Source organism: Rattus rattus, chromosome 15 (assembly GCF_011064425.1).
Source record: "Rattus rattus isolate New Zealand chromosome 15, Rrattus_CSIRO_v1, whole genome shotgun sequence".
Lineage (NCBI taxonomy): Eukaryota > Metazoa > Chordata > Mammalia > Rodentia > Muridae > Rattus > Rattus rattus.
The window spans coordinates 51,306,183-51,323,132 of NC_046168.1; the positions used below are offsets into that span (position 1 = coordinate 51,306,183).

At 42.4% G+C, this 16,950-nt stretch overlaps 1 protein-coding gene across 2 annotated transcripts in view; it reads left to right on the forward strand.

Moving 5' to 3' along the window:
- Window positions 1-1,433: 1,433 nt before the first annotated feature.
- The window catches only part of Atp9b (ATPase phospholipid transporting 9B (putative)), a 188,400-nt gene continuing 172,883 nt past the window's right edge, over window positions 1,434-16,950 (forward strand). For both annotated transcript variants that reach the window (XM_032885744.1, XM_032885745.1), the window contains exons 1-2: window positions 1,434-1,675; window positions 15,683-15,856. In XM_032885744.1, the coding sequence (XP_032741635.1) occupies window positions 1,557-1,675; window positions 15,683-15,856 (293 nt within the window). In that variant the 5' untranslated portion in view covers window positions 1,434-1,556. The remainder of the gene's footprint in view (window positions 1,676-15,682; window positions 15,857-16,950) is intronic.

A 16,950-nucleotide genomic window follows, 5' to 3' on the forward strand; every position in this document is an offset into this window, starting at 1 on the left:
GAGGCAGAGGGGCAGAGAGGCAGAGGCAGAGGCAGAGGCAGAGGCAGAGGCAGAGGCAGAGGCAGAGGCAGAGGCAGGAGGCAGAGGCAGAGGCAGAGGGAGGCAGAGGCAGAGGCAGAGGCAGAGGCAGAGGCAGAGGAGGCAGAGGCAGAGGCAGAGGCAGAGGGTGTCCTTTGAAATGGAAGTTTCCTAGATGAGCTTCCTTAAGCTATGCCTGCTATACTTTGGTCTTGAGGTGTTCCTTTTATAGTCCCAGGTGGAGGCTTAGGTGTGGCCGATAAGTGCATGAGCCTGGTGTTCCTGATTTGGTACTTTTAAAGGTGTCATTATTTATTGGCATAAAATAGTTGACCAGTTGTGCATCCTGCTGTGCTGGAAGATGGTGGGTGCTTATCCGTATAAACAAGATACAGAATCACTCATGTCAAGGGCCTTGATTTGTCACATGCAGTTGCTCAGGGCTAGGCAGAAAAACCTGAAAGTGACTATTCTATACAACACAGTGACTCAGAGCAGGCAAAGATAATCAACAACATAAAGGGGGAGCATGGGGAGAAGACTGATCACAGGAGAGGAATTAGCCCTGCTGCAGAGGCAGGTGGGAGACTGCTGTCAGTCCCACAGCTCTTGAAGGTCAGCTTTAGGTCAGCGAGGGAAATGACTTTTACAATGTATCATCAAAAATAAAGCAAGACCTTAGGTACCTGGATGGGTTCAGACCTGCAGTGGGCCAGGGCAGGGGTTTTCTCATGTATGGATCTTGCCTGATCTGAAATTGTGGGCTGCGTGAACCTTCACTCCTGTAGCCATGCTTTTGAGAAATGGAGTTGTGTCCCCTGGACAATGTAGAACAGCTGGGCTAGAGTGTTCAGGTGAGGAGGGCCCAGTTGCAATGTCTTTTTGTGAGTTGTGAGGAGGATGAAGAGAGGGAGAAAGAAGAGGAGTGTCTCTGTGTGGGGGGGTGGGGAGGGGGAGAGAGAGGAGAGAAAGAACAACTAGATTTTGAGATTTGTACTCTTTTCTTCTATGTATTAAGGGTTGTTTCTTCAATACCTCTACAACAAAATTAAAATTTGGTAACTACAACGTAACTATTTAAAACTTTCTTTTATAAAGCATAGTATTACCTTCTTTGGGTGAGAAACTTTATGAGTGTGGGACTTCCACTTAAAGTCAGGTCGGAACATTTTAATCGCATTGCTAAACTAAACAGTTTTATTTCTCTAAATCTTCATTCTACCCTACAAAACATATGTCGACACAATATTGTGTAAAGTTCTGACCACACTATCAAAAATTGGTAACAAGATAGGAGCGGGGATTAAGGGCACCAAAGCACCTTGCTTTTCAAAATCGTCATCAGGCAACGCCAATGGAGGTGGGGCCTATCCTAGCCACGCCCCCGGAACGCTCCTCTGCTGTTCTGTGACGCCATCAGAGGGCGCCGCGCGGGGGCGGGGCGCCGCCCTGATATGCTTCGGCCCTGACTGGAAACTGAGTGGACTCGGCTCCGAGATTACGCCGAGTTGAGGATAGTGGGGAGGGCAGGCCGGAGCATGGCGGACCAGATTCCTCTGTACCCCGTGCGCAGCGCGGCGGCCGCGGCAGCCAGCCACAGACGTGCGGCCTACTACAGCGCCGTCGGGCCCGGGCCGGGTGCCGACCGGCGCGGCAGGTAACGGCGGGCCCGACCTTTCCCGGCGCTGAGGGTCTTCCCTGCCAGCCCGTAGTCCGCACGGAGCCATAGAGCCGGGCGCGGGCGTGCGGCGGATTCCTGAGCCCAGGGCCTCGGGCCGAGCCGCGCCCAGGAATTCGGAGACGCCGCCCGCCTCTCTTGTCGCTCCGGGAGCTCCAAAACTTACTGTGTGGGCGAGCAGGCCGGGGTGACAGGTGCAACTCATAATGAGTGTGACAAACACGCCTTGCAGAGTCTCACTGATTTTTCCAGACGTGGAGGGCTCATTAGGCCCACTTTATACTTAGCCACGAGTGTACACAATACTTTCTGTTGACAGGAGATGTTTTGGAAGAGTACAGTGAAGATTTAGCGAGGTTAAATTGTTTAGTGGGGCCATGGTTTACCAATGCAATGAAATGACCAGACCTTGCTTTAAGTGGACGTCTCATACTCATATAGTTTCTTACCCAAAGAAAATAATACCGTGCTTTATGAAAGAAACTTTAAAAAAGAAGAAAAATTTACAGAGTTCACTGAATAGTTTGTTCCGAAGCAGAACTTTTAAATACTTTTGAGGTTGAACATTATTTAGAGACAAGGTCTCACTGTGTATCCTTGGCTGGCCTGGAACTTGCTCTGCAGACCAAAGTGACTTCGAAGTCCTAAAGATCCGCCTGCCTTTGCCTCCCACAGTGCTAGGATTAAAGGCGTGGGTCACCAAGCCCAGCCATATTTCTTTTTCTGAAAAGCCTGTACTGAGTATGCTTCAAGGATTATCAGGATGGGCGGTAAGAGAACTGTTGGAAGTCTGGCTTTTGGCTGTTTTGAGAGACTTACAGGGCAAGTGTTGGAATATGTTAGAGAACTGAATTGGATCTTGGCCCTTGTACTTAATAGTAGTTTGAGTTGGGCTTGTTTCTTTGTCTACACCCTCGTTTCCTCATCTTTAAACTGGCGATTCGTATTTTTGTCCCATGGGAACATTGGCTGAGGATTACAGAACCTCTCTGTAAGGTTCCCCTTTTTGGAGTGCTTGCCCGGAGGTGGATGCTGGAAGCCGCCATTTTCCTGTTCTTGATGGTACCTGAAGAGTAATTGCATAGGAGTTGTGTGATTAATCTTAGGGGTTTATTTGGATATGTGCTGCCGTGTAAAATTTCATTTTTGTCATATTCTTCTTGTTTTATATATTCAGAAGCTCCACTGCTTAATGGCTGCATATTCAGGATCCAGTGTCTTAAGTGTTGGGTCGCTGCTTTTATTGTTTTTCCCGTTTCTGATTATTCATGGGTTTTTTTTGTTGTTGTTGTTGTTTTGTTTTGTTATTTTTGTTTTTTTTTCCCTGAGACAAGGTTTCACTGTGCAGAATTGGCTGTTCTGGACTTGCTCTGTAGTCCACAGGCTGTTCTTGAATTTAAAGAGATCCACCTGCCTCTGCCTCCCGTAGAGCTGGGATTAAAGATTTGCGCTACCACCACATGGCTTTCTGTTACCTTTCAATTTATCTGCGTCATCCCCACCCAATTCCATCAGCCCCTTTTGCCTCCCCTCTCCTCCCTTCAGGGTCTGACAGTGTAGGTCACGATGACCTAGATCTCCTTATCCTCCTGATCCCATGACCTAGGTGTTGGGATTGCAAGCATAAACCAGTTTTTTTTTTTTTAAATTGATTTATTAAGATCATTTATATTCAAGCTGATTTTCCATAATCAGAACCTATGTGTTGCATTTTATTTTGTTTCTTCTGATTTTCATCCCAAAACTTCTTTTCTTGAGTTATTTTGGGCTATTGAGTAAACTTTTCTTTTTTCTTTTGAGATAGTTTCACTTTGTAGACCAGGCTGACCAGGAACTCAGCACATAGCCAGACTAGTCTTTAACACCCATAGTCCTATTTTGACTCAATGTCTTTGTATAGCTATTACTTAGAGTAGCTCTAGGCATTACAGTGTATATACACAGTAAAAGTATGTAAATGTTTCATTTATGTATTATCGGAAGCTCACATCTGACAGTGTTATAGCTTCTACTTTTTCTCTTAATTTAGAAGTCTCAAGAAGAGAAATTCTTGGATTATATCTTTTGCCTTTTCTCTTGCCTGCTTATTTTCTGCTATTCTAGAATTTCTTTTTTCTGTTCCATTTAAACATTCTGTAGCCATTCTTTTGGTTTTCCTTCATCTGAGGGTGTTTCTGTTTTCCCACCATTTCTGAAGGATGATTTCACAGTTGCTAAGCTGTCTCACTCACGGTTTTACTTTCTGTGCTTGCAGGTCTATGGGTTATAGGCAGCAATAGTTTGAAAATATTAAATGGGAATTTACAGAAGCAAACAATTCAGATATTGAAGTCATGTGCCGCTCTGAATATTTATGAAGTCTAGTGGTCTCACTGCCTCCTGAGATGTGAGCCATCTCTCTGTGCTCTCTGCATCGCCCAGTGATCTGCCACTTGAAGTTTTCCCAACTGTTGTGGTGTCGACTGTTCTGGAAGCTCAGTGTTTAAATGATTCCCACTTTACCTGGTAATGTTCCCCAGTACCCAAGGCATGACACCTGACGGAGACATTCCTGGAGGAAAAGAGAAAAGAACGGCATAGCGATTGAGAATGACGGTGCAGCCAGCATGTGGAAAGGTCACCACACTTTGAGCTTCCGTGACTTTCGATGACATCTGTTGTCAGCTGAATTGTTTGACTCATTGCTACAGCCTTTAAAGAAACACTCAGGAGTTTGATGGGATCAGCTCTGCATGTGTTTCTTTTGGCATAGCCTTTTTTTTTTTTTTTCCTTTTTTTTTCTTTTCTTTTCTTTTTTTTTTTTTTAGATCCTTTCCAGTAGGACTTCAGAAGTCTTTTCTTGAGGTTTTCCCCAGGTCCTGAGTGTGTCATTTGCTTGTGGTGCATTTTCTGTTCAAATTGTTCAGTTCCTGTTCTGTCTTCACGTTAACCAAATCTTTCTTCTGTTCTGCTCGTGAGCCCGCCTTTTCCAGTTTCAATTTTCAATTGGTTATCCTTCATGTTAGCTCTCCTCTTTAGATGAGCTTTTCCATTCTTTACTCATGTGCTCAGGATTGCCCACTGAAGCATGAGCGTATGTGTAATGCCTTTCTCAGGGTCTCTAATATGGAACTCTCTATGTAGCCCTAGTCGCCTTAAACTCAGGGATGCACCTGGCTCTGCCTCTCTTCCTGAGTGCTGTGCTTAGTCTTTCCTTATTTTGTGAGGCAGGGTCTCGCTGAATCTGGGTGCACTAGTTGTCTGGATAATGATCTCCAATGTTGTGTGGTCTTCATGTCCTCATCTTGGGTTATAGACAGTGCTCCTGGCTGTTATGTGGATGTGGGATTCAAACTCAAATCCTCACGCTTGAATGGCAGGCAGTTTCCCACTGAGTCATCTGCGGGGCACTTTTAAAAACGTGATAGCTTTCTAAAACTCATGTCAGAATATTTTGTTATCTGTAATTTTGAGGCTAACATCTCTGGATTCTCTTTTTCTGATTCAAGTTGAGGTTTTCCTTTTATTCCATTTTCATTGCATCCTAAACATTTTGAGTATTATGTGATAAGATGAGATTTATTTAATTCTATATTTTTACCAGACTTCTGTGATACCATGTTAGTAGTAGGCGGGGAATGTGGAAGACACTGTCTTGAAAGGCTGGTTCCCTGCATAGCTTTGATAAGGTTGTCCTATTTGCTCCAGTGAGATGACCACTAGTCTTAGGTTGTTTGGGAGAGGAGTATCTGGTTACTGAAGCCTGAAGGCCCCAGGGACCTGACCTGAAAAGATCTTTATATCCTAAAAGCGCTAGGGATTCTTCCATATCCTATTCTTTTCCTTCCTCTTCTCACGCCCTCCACTCTGTGTGTGTGTGTGTGTGTGTGTGTGTGTGTGTGTGTGAGAGAGAGAGAGAGAGAGAGAGAGAGAGAGAGTGTTCGTGTTTGTTAGTGCTTTTTCTTTTGAGTTTTCTAAACTCAAAGTGGTGGAGTTACTGGCCTCGCATAGAGGCACTTGCCATTTTTTTTTTTTTTTTTTTTTTTTTTTGAGCTTAGGACTGAACCCAGGGCCTTGCACTTGCTAGGCAAGCGCTCTACTACTGAGCTAAATCCTCAACCCCCACTTGCCATATTATAACAGCTAAATTTTGTTGTTTAAAAAGAAACTCATTCTGAGAACAGATGAGTGTTATCTCATTATCTGCAAAAATTAGTGTTTCTTAGTAGATATAACACAGATTTTTATAATGCTGGTTTTCTTATTTTGAGGATCTATACATAATTTCTTTTGACTCTTAAAAGTTTTATAACTATGATCTAATATTTTAGTAATTATTAAGATTTCTGTGATAATTACAGCTGAAGAGTCTGGCTTGTTTGTGGTGTTGGGGATTGAGTCTAGAACTCTGTGTTAGGAGTACTCAGCCTTACAATGAGTGCTAAGATGATGCTATTCTACTTGTTCAGGCCCAGGATTTTCTTTGGGCTTTCAGAAATTATAAAAGTTAATGCAGTGGGGTTGGGGATTTAGCTCAGTAAGGCCCTAGGTTTGGTCCCTAGCTCCTAAAAAAAGAAAAGAAAACAAAACAAAACAAAAAAAAAATGCAGAATTTCACTGGAAAGGAACTCTGGATCCCTATCCACAGTTCACCTTGAGAATAAGGACTTCTTTACACTTGTCAGAATAGGTGTGTCTCATTAGTTCTCTCTGTGAAGGTAGAATTGAGGGTCCATAATAATTACATCCCATAGCAGTTTACAGTCATCTGTTACTATATAGCCCCAGGGAATCCAGTGGCCACATCTGGCCTTTATGAGCACTAACCATACATGTGGTACAGAGGCGTACATGGCAGACAAAACACCCATACACATAAGAAATAAAATAAAAAATTTAAAAGACAAGAAGGAGGTGGGAGGGAGGGAGAGGGAGGAAGAGGAGAGGAAAAGAGGAGAGAGAAAGAACTAGTTCAAGATTATAGTCACTTCTCAGCTTAAGGAACTGGCTAGCCTTCCTCATTGTTTCTTGCTTTTTCCACTATGACTGTGGCATGTTTTCTGATGCCCTCTCCTTCATTAGTTTGGTGATGATGGTGCTGGTTATTGCTGCCTTAGTTTTAGTTTTGGTCTGTTTTGTGCAACAAAACCAGACTGTTTGAGCATAGGCAATATATGAAGGGCAGCAGTTGCTTTCTTACAGTTCTAGAGGCTGTGTGGTTTAGTATTAAGGCAGATCAATTCAAGCACATCTTCTTGCTGTTCTTTCTGTGTGGCAGAAGACTCTAAGAGAGCTAGTCCTCTTTCTGGTAGCATTCACCCTTTTTGAGGGGGACCTCATGACAGAAATGTCTTTGGTTATGGTCCCATCGCCTGACACTGAGGCATATACATTAAGCTGCTGTCACAGGTTTGGAGAGTATAGAGACAAAATAAAAACCAAGTATGCACATGTTAATAGTCACGCCTGATCTCTAGTGACTCATGGGATCTTACGAAGACATGTGGGCCCCCTTACCGAAAAGACCAGACTCAGAAACAACTTATATGAGATGCCTTCCACATCTATATGTACATCCCACTTAAATGGCCCATGGTTCTGAGACCAAGCAACTTCTCTTTAACAGTAGCACCCTCAGTGTCTGTAGTGTAACCTCTGGAGACTCTCCTGTTGTTTGGTGTCATTGTGTTTCTATAAATTTGCTCTTTGTTTTCTCGTTTGGTGAGTTCTTTGTACCCATTGTGCTACTGCCTTCCGTAAGCCGTCTTTATGGCAGGCACAGGGGACAGAGCATTTCAGCTCCAGTACCTTTTTCACTTTCTGTGTTAGAGGCGGGGAAGCCGGGCTTCTCATCAGCCTTGGTAATGACTCATAGCTGACACCATTGAGCTCCATTCTTTGGAGGACAGAGGCACAGTTCCCTACACAGCATCTATGGCTGAGGTGTCTTTCTTCTTTGTTAGTGTGCAGGCAGAGGAGATTATGTTATTTATTCTAAAAATTTGAACATTAGATGCATTTTAGATTAATGTACTTTAACATAAATTCTCACTATTTTCATTCAGGTAGAAACAATAGAGCTGTCAGATGCTTAAGGTATAAGATGCCCACTCCTTGACCTGCGTCTGCTTGCAGGCGTGAAAGCCCTGTGCCTGTGTGTACAGTCCTTGAGCAGTCATTGAAAGCCTGTGGCAGCGGCTGAGGTGGTGTGTCTTCCTCCTTGAATGAGCAGTACACTTGGGTCCATGTCATTGCTTCTGTTTTCTTTGTTCACATTGTTTTTACTCATTTAAAAATGTTCCCAGAATTATACTTAATTGCTGGAAACGCTGATTTCTCTTGAGTGACAAACCAATTAAGTGTGTATGACACCAGGCAACAAAGACATTTAGGATTCTATGCTTATCCTGTGTCTGGGAAAAAATCCATTATTCATCATCTTATTGTTTTTAAATACTGAAGTAAAATTTTAAGTACAATAGGAAAATTGCTTTGGAGGGGGAATAGAGTGCTTGCCAGTTCAAAGGCTACATTTCTGAAGTCGCGGTCGGTAAACTTGGTGCTGCTCATATGCTCAGCCTCTGAGCTCCCCATGTTGCTTCCCCAGCATTCAAGCTGGTGAGACTGAGATTTTTCAACAGGATCATTGAGAGAGCCTCAGTGAGGAAAAAAACCCAAACCCAAACCTTATTTATATATATTAACTGGTGTTCTGAAGTTTGACTACATTTTGGATAAATACTCTTTTTTTCTAGTTTATGTAAAAACTTCACTGAAAGACATAATCTTATGCAGGAAAGAACAAGGACTTTTTCAGGGAAAATACTTTCTTCAGGCTCCTTATGGATTCCCCCCTAAATCACCTAAAGTGTAATTTGTAGAAGATTATATGGAGCCAGTGAAATAGTTGGCAGTTTGGTTGGCTGAGGGAGTGTTTAAAGAGGTGAGGATCAGTGCCAGGTCTCCCGGTGCATTTGTGCTTACATCAGCATTCTTGGTGGCAGTGAGAGCTGGGAGATGGATCCCCACAGTGTTGCCTGTAGCCTCAGCAGCCCCTCACAGAGACCACTCTGTGGAAGTCAGGATGCTCCACTTCTGCTGCAGAAGAGAACTTCAGGCCAAGTCAGTGTGAAGTAGAAATACAGATTGAAGCTAGGCATTTGGAAAGAAAGACAGGCCTGAACAAGCTTACTTAGTGTCAGGCACATCTTTAATCCCAGGACAAAGGAAGTGGAGGCCGACTGATCCCTGAGTTCCAGGTCAGCCTGGCCTACATAATGAGACTGTCAAACATAGACACACGCATGCATGCATGCATGCACGCACACACAAGTAAGTAAATAAATAAATGAAACCGTAGAACAGCATTGGGTTCCTCAGGTCAAGGCACTTGCTATGCAAGCCTGAGGAGATGGAAGGACAAAACCAGTTCCTCAAGGTTGCCCTCTGACCTCTAGATATATACAGACATGTCTATACATGTATAATAAAAAAATTAAAGAAAAGGGTAGTATTACATGTCCTTAAATGGTCTTGGGTTTCTCAAAACAGTCTCATTTACATTTCTCAATAAAAGCTATCTACATGATTTTTGTGGCTTTTGAAATTATTGTGAGAAATTAAAAGGTTTTGTAAAAAGCAAGTTTTAGTAAGCTTTGTTTAATGAATCTTCTTTAGGAAATGAGATCATGGGTTGGAATGTGTTTTAGTTGGTAGAGTGCTTAACTAGCTCTGTGAAACTGAAGCTGGGGTTTCTATCCCCAGCCTAGCTAAAACAATGGTGGTGACACAGGTGGTGCACACTGGTAATCCTTGTAGTTAGGATATGGAGACAAGATCAGGAGTTTAAGAGTCAGAGGTCAGTTTGGGCTACATTAGACCCTGTCTTAAAACCACCACCCTTTCCCATCTAAAACCCCAACAAATAAAAGAATGAGATCATAAGGTGGTTTCTGAGGTGCATTGATATAGTTTATAGGCTCATAAGATAAATGCATGACTCACAAAGTTCAAAGGACTACCTTATTGTATAAGCAGATCACAAACCTAGACATGTTTTCACTGAAAACAAGGCTCATAGTTCTGTGAGCCCTTCTTGATTCCCGTCAGCAGAGTTAGGAGCCCCTTTCCTTCTCCATGATTAGTTTCCCCTGTTTTCCTGCCCTGTACCAGCCCATTATATGTGTGTGAGTTATTTTGTGTATGAGTGCTTTGTGTTGGGGTGCCTGTGGGAGCCAGGAGAGGGTGTCAGATTCCCTAGAACTGGAGTTATGGACAGTTGGGAGCCCCATTTGAGTGCTGGGAACTGAACCTGGGTCCTCTCTTCAAGAGCAGCAAGTGCTCTTAACTACTGGCCATCACTTCAGCCCCCCAGTCCCCATACTTTGAATCATTCTTTGGTCATGGGTATTATAACCTTTTCCATTTCTTTGGTTCCTCTTTTAAACAGCTCAGTGTAGTTATGGTTTTCTTTTTAGGTAAACTGTATACATGTTTAATTTCATGGGTAAGATCCTGCTCTTTAGTAGCTGTGTATTAATGTATAGGAACATAAAGACTTGTAATAAATCTTCATGAATAGTTCACTATTCCCGCTAGAAGTGAAGACTGCTGAGGGTGTTAAATGTAAGACTTACTTTTCACAATGATAGGTGGTGGTGCATGCCTGTCATTGCACCACTCGGGAGGCTGGGGCAGTAAGGTCTCAAGCTTCATTTAGGCCACCTGAGCTGTATAGTGAGCCCCTATCTCACACAATAACAGAGGAATTACTTTATCCACTTGACAAACAAGGCAAAGCCTGTTTTTAGAAACAAATTATTCTCAAGCTTAGAGTGCCTAATGAACAGTAATCATTTGACGTGAGACTAAAACTCCTTCTGATGCTTCCCTGGTGTTGTGTGTCTTGTCCATGGCACCTCATCGTCCCCAGCATTTGCACATGGCTGCTCTATAGGGCCTCATCTCCTTCTAGAACCTTAATTAGTCGACTGCTTTCTAGTGTATAGGGAAGTACATCCTTACTGCTGTGATGATACCTGATAAAAACAAATTAAGGAAGGGGTTGTTTGGTTCCTGACAGCATGTCTGTCCTCACTGGGAGAGAGGGGCCTGTGAGACTCTGGCCACATTGTATCCAGTCAGGAAGCACGGGGAGACAATGTTGGCACCTAGCTTGTCTTCTGGATATCACATGTAGGATCTCAGTCTATGGGATGGATCCACACACACTGAGAATGGGTTTTCCCTCTTCAGCCAAACCTCCCTTGGAGCGTTCTCATGGATATAGGCAGACAGTGAAGACTGCTGTCACAGGAAGGCTCCTGGATTTGTTTTCTTTCTAGGTCTCCCTTTGTGAGTGAGCTGTTAGTTTACTTGTTTCGTCCTGTGTGTCTGAGAGCCTAATGTGAGTTGGGCATCTGCACTGCCTTAATGCGTTGTGCTCACTGCCTAGGACAGGCGGAGCATATGCGGGCCCTGAAGTGTCTAGTGCTAAAGTATAGTGTGGTAAACACAGTTTTGTGAGTTTGCTGTATTTCTTTATGAATTGCCTTTGCTCATTTGTCATCTGAAGTATGCTTTTATATATTTCTATAAGAACTATTTATAAAGATGACCCCACCCGCACCCCTGCAGAGCCTTCCTGGTGCCTGGTGGAAGTCAGCACTTAGTTTAGCCATTGTCATCAGGTCACCTAGTCTTTATGGAGTTACATTTTCCTCTTTGTCTTATTGGTGACTGGTTTGTGCCTCAACAAAGTGTATATAGATTTTAAGATATCTTTCTGTTACTGTCTAAAAAAAAAACCTGACAAGAGAATATATGTGGTATGATTTTACTTATTTTAAAGTTGACAAGTTGGTGCTGTGGCCCAGGATGTGGTCTGCAAGTGAACTAAGGAGACTGCTCTTTTGTTGTTGGGTAGTGGTTTTGGGTAAATAGTGTTTAGGTCACAGTTGGTATTAAGTGTGTCTTTATCTCTTTTTTGATTCACCTTTTCTATAAACAGAGAAGAGTTGGGGCACAGAGTGACTTTGTTAATTTCACAGTTGATTTCTATCTGTTTTGTTGCATGTACTTTGAAGATCTGGTGCTAGGTACATGTGTGTTTAAGATTATTAGATTTTATTGGTGAATTAAGCCCTTTAAATTACAGTAGTCCTGGCTGATTAAAAAAATCCTTCTGGGGGCTGGAGAGAGATGACTCACCTGAATTCAGTTCACAGCACATGTTAGGCAGATACTAACCTTGTGTAACTCTAGCTCCCAGTGATCCAAGGCCTCTTATGGCCTCCCACACTAAGTGGCATATGCTCACATACATATACACTTAAATAAAAATACATATTTAAAAATGTCTTAGTCGTCTTAGTTAATAACAGCTATGTAGCTTTCTTTTGAGAAGTCTTCACACCATACCATTTCCATTCTTTTATTTTTAATTTTTCCACCCTATGTATCCCTTTATTTAAGGCACCTCCTTGAGGTAGTGATTTTTGTACTCCAGTGGCTGTCTGATACTGTGCAAAGACACTGTTGTGAGTCTTTTCTTGTCCCACAAGGGTGATGCTGTTGGTCTTTAGTACCTAGAACTGAGATCCTTTTGAACTTTCTGTGTGCACAGGACAGCACTCCACGGTAAGGATATTTGATCAAGATGTAGATTGTGCTCTGTTGGGAAAGCCCACTTTGAAGGTCACAGTATCCAAAGCTAATTTAGCAGTGCACTTTGAGCATTGTCCTCTTCCCACCTCAGGTAAAGCAGAGGACCCGACACTGCCTACTGTAGTGTTGTTGTCTTTGCAGTTACTGACTGGAGCTTACCAACCCAGAGCTGTCATTTTACTCTGCATAGCCCTACATATGTTAAAGAACTTTTGTTGCTGTTTTGGCTCTTAAAATTCTTAATTTTCTCCGGATACTGTTTTTATCTTGAAACTTGCTTAGCATTCTTAAAGGCAGAGCTGCTGATAAAACTTTCTCCTGGTTTTCTTTCATCTAGATATTGTGGGTCGTTGGACATGATGTTCTGTTTGGTATAAACTAAAGCTTCCAGAAAAAAAGTCACATCTGTGTAAAGATGCTACAGAACCAAATGACTGGCTAGAACTTAGTGGTTATGGAGGGTGGCAGTGCTGCGGCCAGTTATGGAGGTGTCAGCACAGGAGGCCCAGAGCCATGGTGTCTACCTGCTTCAGTTCCTCCATAGCCATTTATTTCCCACTGAGGCTGACCCAACAGCCTCTAACATAATCTTCCCCTTTGATGTCTCCTGTTGCCGCCTCCTCCTTGAACACCCTTCTCCTCTCGTGGTCTACTTTCTAGTATTGAAGCCTTCATAAATAAGATTTTCTGTGGGAGAGAGAACATAGGATGTTTATGAGTTAGGTCAGGTGATGGACTACATCTCCATTTGCTGCATTTTCCAGCAAAGCTCCTGGTCTTTCGCAGCTGTACTAATCCCATTGTGGTATATGCCCATAGTGCATTCTACCCCTCTCAGCCATGAATACAACTTCCATTTTCCTATATCCTTCAACATTTGTTATATCTTTTCTTGGTGCCATTCTGACTGGGCATCTTGAAGTAATTTTGAATGGCTTACAAAGTTGAACACTTCTAAACACATTCATAGGCCATTTATGCTTCTGTTTTTGAGGACTATCTGTCGTGCAGATCCTCCCATCCCCCGTGTGTGTGTGTGTGTGTGTGTGTGTGTGTGTGTGTGTGTGTGTGTGTGGTGTGATTTTGATTTTGCAGTTCTTTTGCATACACACACACACACACACACACACACACACACACACACAAATATTTATTTTCTGGATAATCCTGTCTCTGTAGTACATGTGGCTCAAGTTTTGCTGGCAAAAATTAATTCTTTTAGGCTATGTGCTAACTCTGTTGACAGTTTCCCCTTTGTGAACAGAAGCTTTTAAAATGTCATGTTGTCTTATTTGTCATTCTTGGGGCCATTTCCTGTATCATTAAAGTCCTGTTCAGAGAGAACTTGCCTGCCTCCGTATTGAATTGTATTCACCATCACCTCACTTGCTTTGTGTCAGGGTAAACCTGTACAATGTATACTTTGCAGACCACTAGTTTCTACTGTTGTAAACACTACGTAAGCATCGAATAACATCTGATCCTACAGCAGATTCTTTTTCCTGCTTTGCTATAAATTGCCAACCTGTGGTATCCACAAATGTTTGGTAAGTGACGTAGATAATGACTTTCTTTGTTTCATAAGAATAAGATCTTAGTGTATTGGCCTGTATGGTGGAATGTATCTTTACAGGCAGCCAAAATCCATGTTGATCACCTACTGGATTCAGAACAAAGCATCTCTTCTTATCTTTGGAGTGAGAGCTGTATTTGGGGTCAATACAATTCTTTTCCTTTCTTAAAATTACTGTTCCTCTCTCCTGGGGCTTCCATTTTCTTATGGAGAAGCTTGTAAGTGTTCCTGTACCTCCACCAGCCATGTTAGTTTGGAATACTTCTCTTTATGTGGAGAGTAAATTTAAGTGCTCTCTCTCTGTTGTGGATTCTAACTGGTTCTGTTTGCCTTTTGTATGAATCTGGGATGAAGGAGTTGGTGTTCAGGACGCTTGAACGATTTCCATTTGGCTGCAGAAACTCAGAGGTCTGGTTCATTATTTTTCAGTCTGAGATGATGCCTTCCATAGAAGCCCATTGTAAAATTCAATGAAATAGCAGTTGATAAATCATTATAGTTTCTGAAAAACCATTATCAAAAGGTGAATCTTTTTAGTGTCAGATTGTGATTGTGATTGAGGACAGTGTTGATGGTAGGCTGCTCTTTCATTGCTGTAAGAGTACTGTTTGGGTGATAGTTCAGTGGTAGAGCACTTTCTAGTGTGTGAGGCCTTAGGTCAGCCTCCAGTAACACATACACACATAGGTGTACATGCATGTACACCTGCATGCACTCAGGTACACACACATACATGCACCCCATGTATACATGTGTACACACAAACACATGCACACATACAAACACACAGACTATTGAGCTTGAAAAGGTATGCCAATTGAGTTTTTTCCATTGAGTATAAGTTAAGCATAGATAACAGAGCATAGATGGCAGAGATGCTAAATAAATGGGACTACCATGATTGTTGTATCTGACTACAAAACCAGGACAGTGCTTAGAACATTCTTTATATAGACAACTATGCTTTCAAAAGTCACCTTCTAGAACTTTGGTGACTGTACAGTTGTGTGATATATCTTAGAGATGTAGCTTTTTGACTAAGAATGCAGTGAGTGGGTTTTAGATAGCCTTGGTCATTTAGTCACTCAACTGCATCTCTCAGAGGTCACTCTGAGATTATAGCATGAGGATTGTTAGCTGTTTCAGCTAGCACAGGCTTCCTTGCACAACCTTTTCCTCATCTGTTTACTATGGAGCGTTAATCTCCCACCCAAAGGGAAGTAATATCATTATGTAGTAGGTTTCTGTTTTTAAACAATGGTTTGCCTCAGATGAACGCAGCTTAGTTTAAGAGAAACAAAAGATGTCTTAGTTACATTTCTGTTGCTGTGAGACAGCATGACCAAGGCAACTTATAAAAGAAAGCATTTAATCGGAGGCTTGATTACAGTTTCAGAGTGTGATCTACTATCATTGTGGCCGGGAGCTTGCTAGTAGGCAGGCATGCAGGCAGGCACGGGACTGTAGTAGAGGCTGGAGATTGTATCTAATCTGTAAGTTGGAGGTTTATAGAGAGAGATTGGGCCTGGTATGGGCTCTTGAAACCTCAAAGCCCACTCCCAGTGACACACCACCTCCAAGGCCACACCTCCTAATCCTTCCCAAAACAGTTCAACCAACAAGGGACCAAGCATTCCAACATGAGGTTTTGGAGGCCATTCTCAATTCAAACCACTACAGGTGATTAGCAAAATTTGGCCTGATGTTTTCGTAGATGAAATACACTGTCACAGAAGACTGCTTAGCTCTCTGTTCTTACCTTTAACTAGGTACCAGCTGGAGGATGAGTCTGCCCATTTGGATGAAATGCCACTGATGATGTCTGAAGAAGGCTTTGAGAATGACGAAAGTGATTACCACACATTACCTCGAGCTAGGATAACACGGAGAAAGAGAGGACTGGAGTGGTTTGTCTGTGGAGGATGGAAGTTCCTCTGTACAAGGTTGGTGCACAGAGATTACATGTGTCATCTAGCCGCTAGCTTTCCTGTGACGTGGTGTCTATTACGTTGGTGTGAAAGCTAAAGAAGTTGCCTTCATTGTGGAGTGTGCTGACAACATTGATCCACATCAGAGGATGCTGTTCTGAAAGGGAACAGCAATTTATTATCTTATGAGACATTTTAATGATTAGAACCTGGGGGAAATTAATAATTTTGTTCTGATGCATAGCAGAATTTTATTTGGTATATCAATTTAAATGACGTTTTTTCCTTTATCAAAAGGGTTAATACAAACTTTAAAAATGTAATTTAATAACAATGTAATTATGTGCATTATTTAGCAGTAATGATTTGATTTGGAATGACATTCTTCTGTTTAATCAAGTTATTAAAAGTTCTTAGATTTCAAGGCATTTCCATGGTATTAAGCTAAACTGGTCTGATTGCCTTTGACTAGATCCTGGTAGGGTGCAACTGTTTGCCTCAGATGCCGTGCCCTGGAGTCACCCGTCCATTTGACTGATTCTTAAGTGATGAGCCGAGGCCATTTGCATCTAAGTTTCTTATAGAACAGGGGTTTGGTATTGTCTGTATGTTTTTGGTGATGTTCTCTGTTGTTGGATATTGGGATCTCTTTTCCTTTTCCTGAATTAGCTTTGAGGGCTTATTGAGTTGCTGTTTTGGACATGGTTTATTTATCTGGAGTTCTATGATTCTTCCTCTTGCCCACTTTAGAGTATTTCACTAAGAACTCCTGTGTGCGCCTTGGTTATGCCATGGACCACCTTTCTTCAAACCCCTTTATCACTCTATCAGTGTTGAAATGCAGCTGTGCAAGAGGTCAGTGTTAGGTCACAGTAGTTTACTTTCAGAGCATGGGATATTTCACTCTGAGCTCTTCTGGCTTTTCTGGTAGCTCTAAAGTGTCTGGTAATGGTGATATTCTGCCTCTGTATGAAAATTGTGTTACTCAGACTGCTTCTAGGATTGTCTTTTTGCTTTGTATTTCTGACATCCTGACTATGTCACAGAGTCTCTTCACTGTTACGTTTATTTGGTGTTCTGTTACCCTTTTTGTTAAGAGGCCTTCTTTC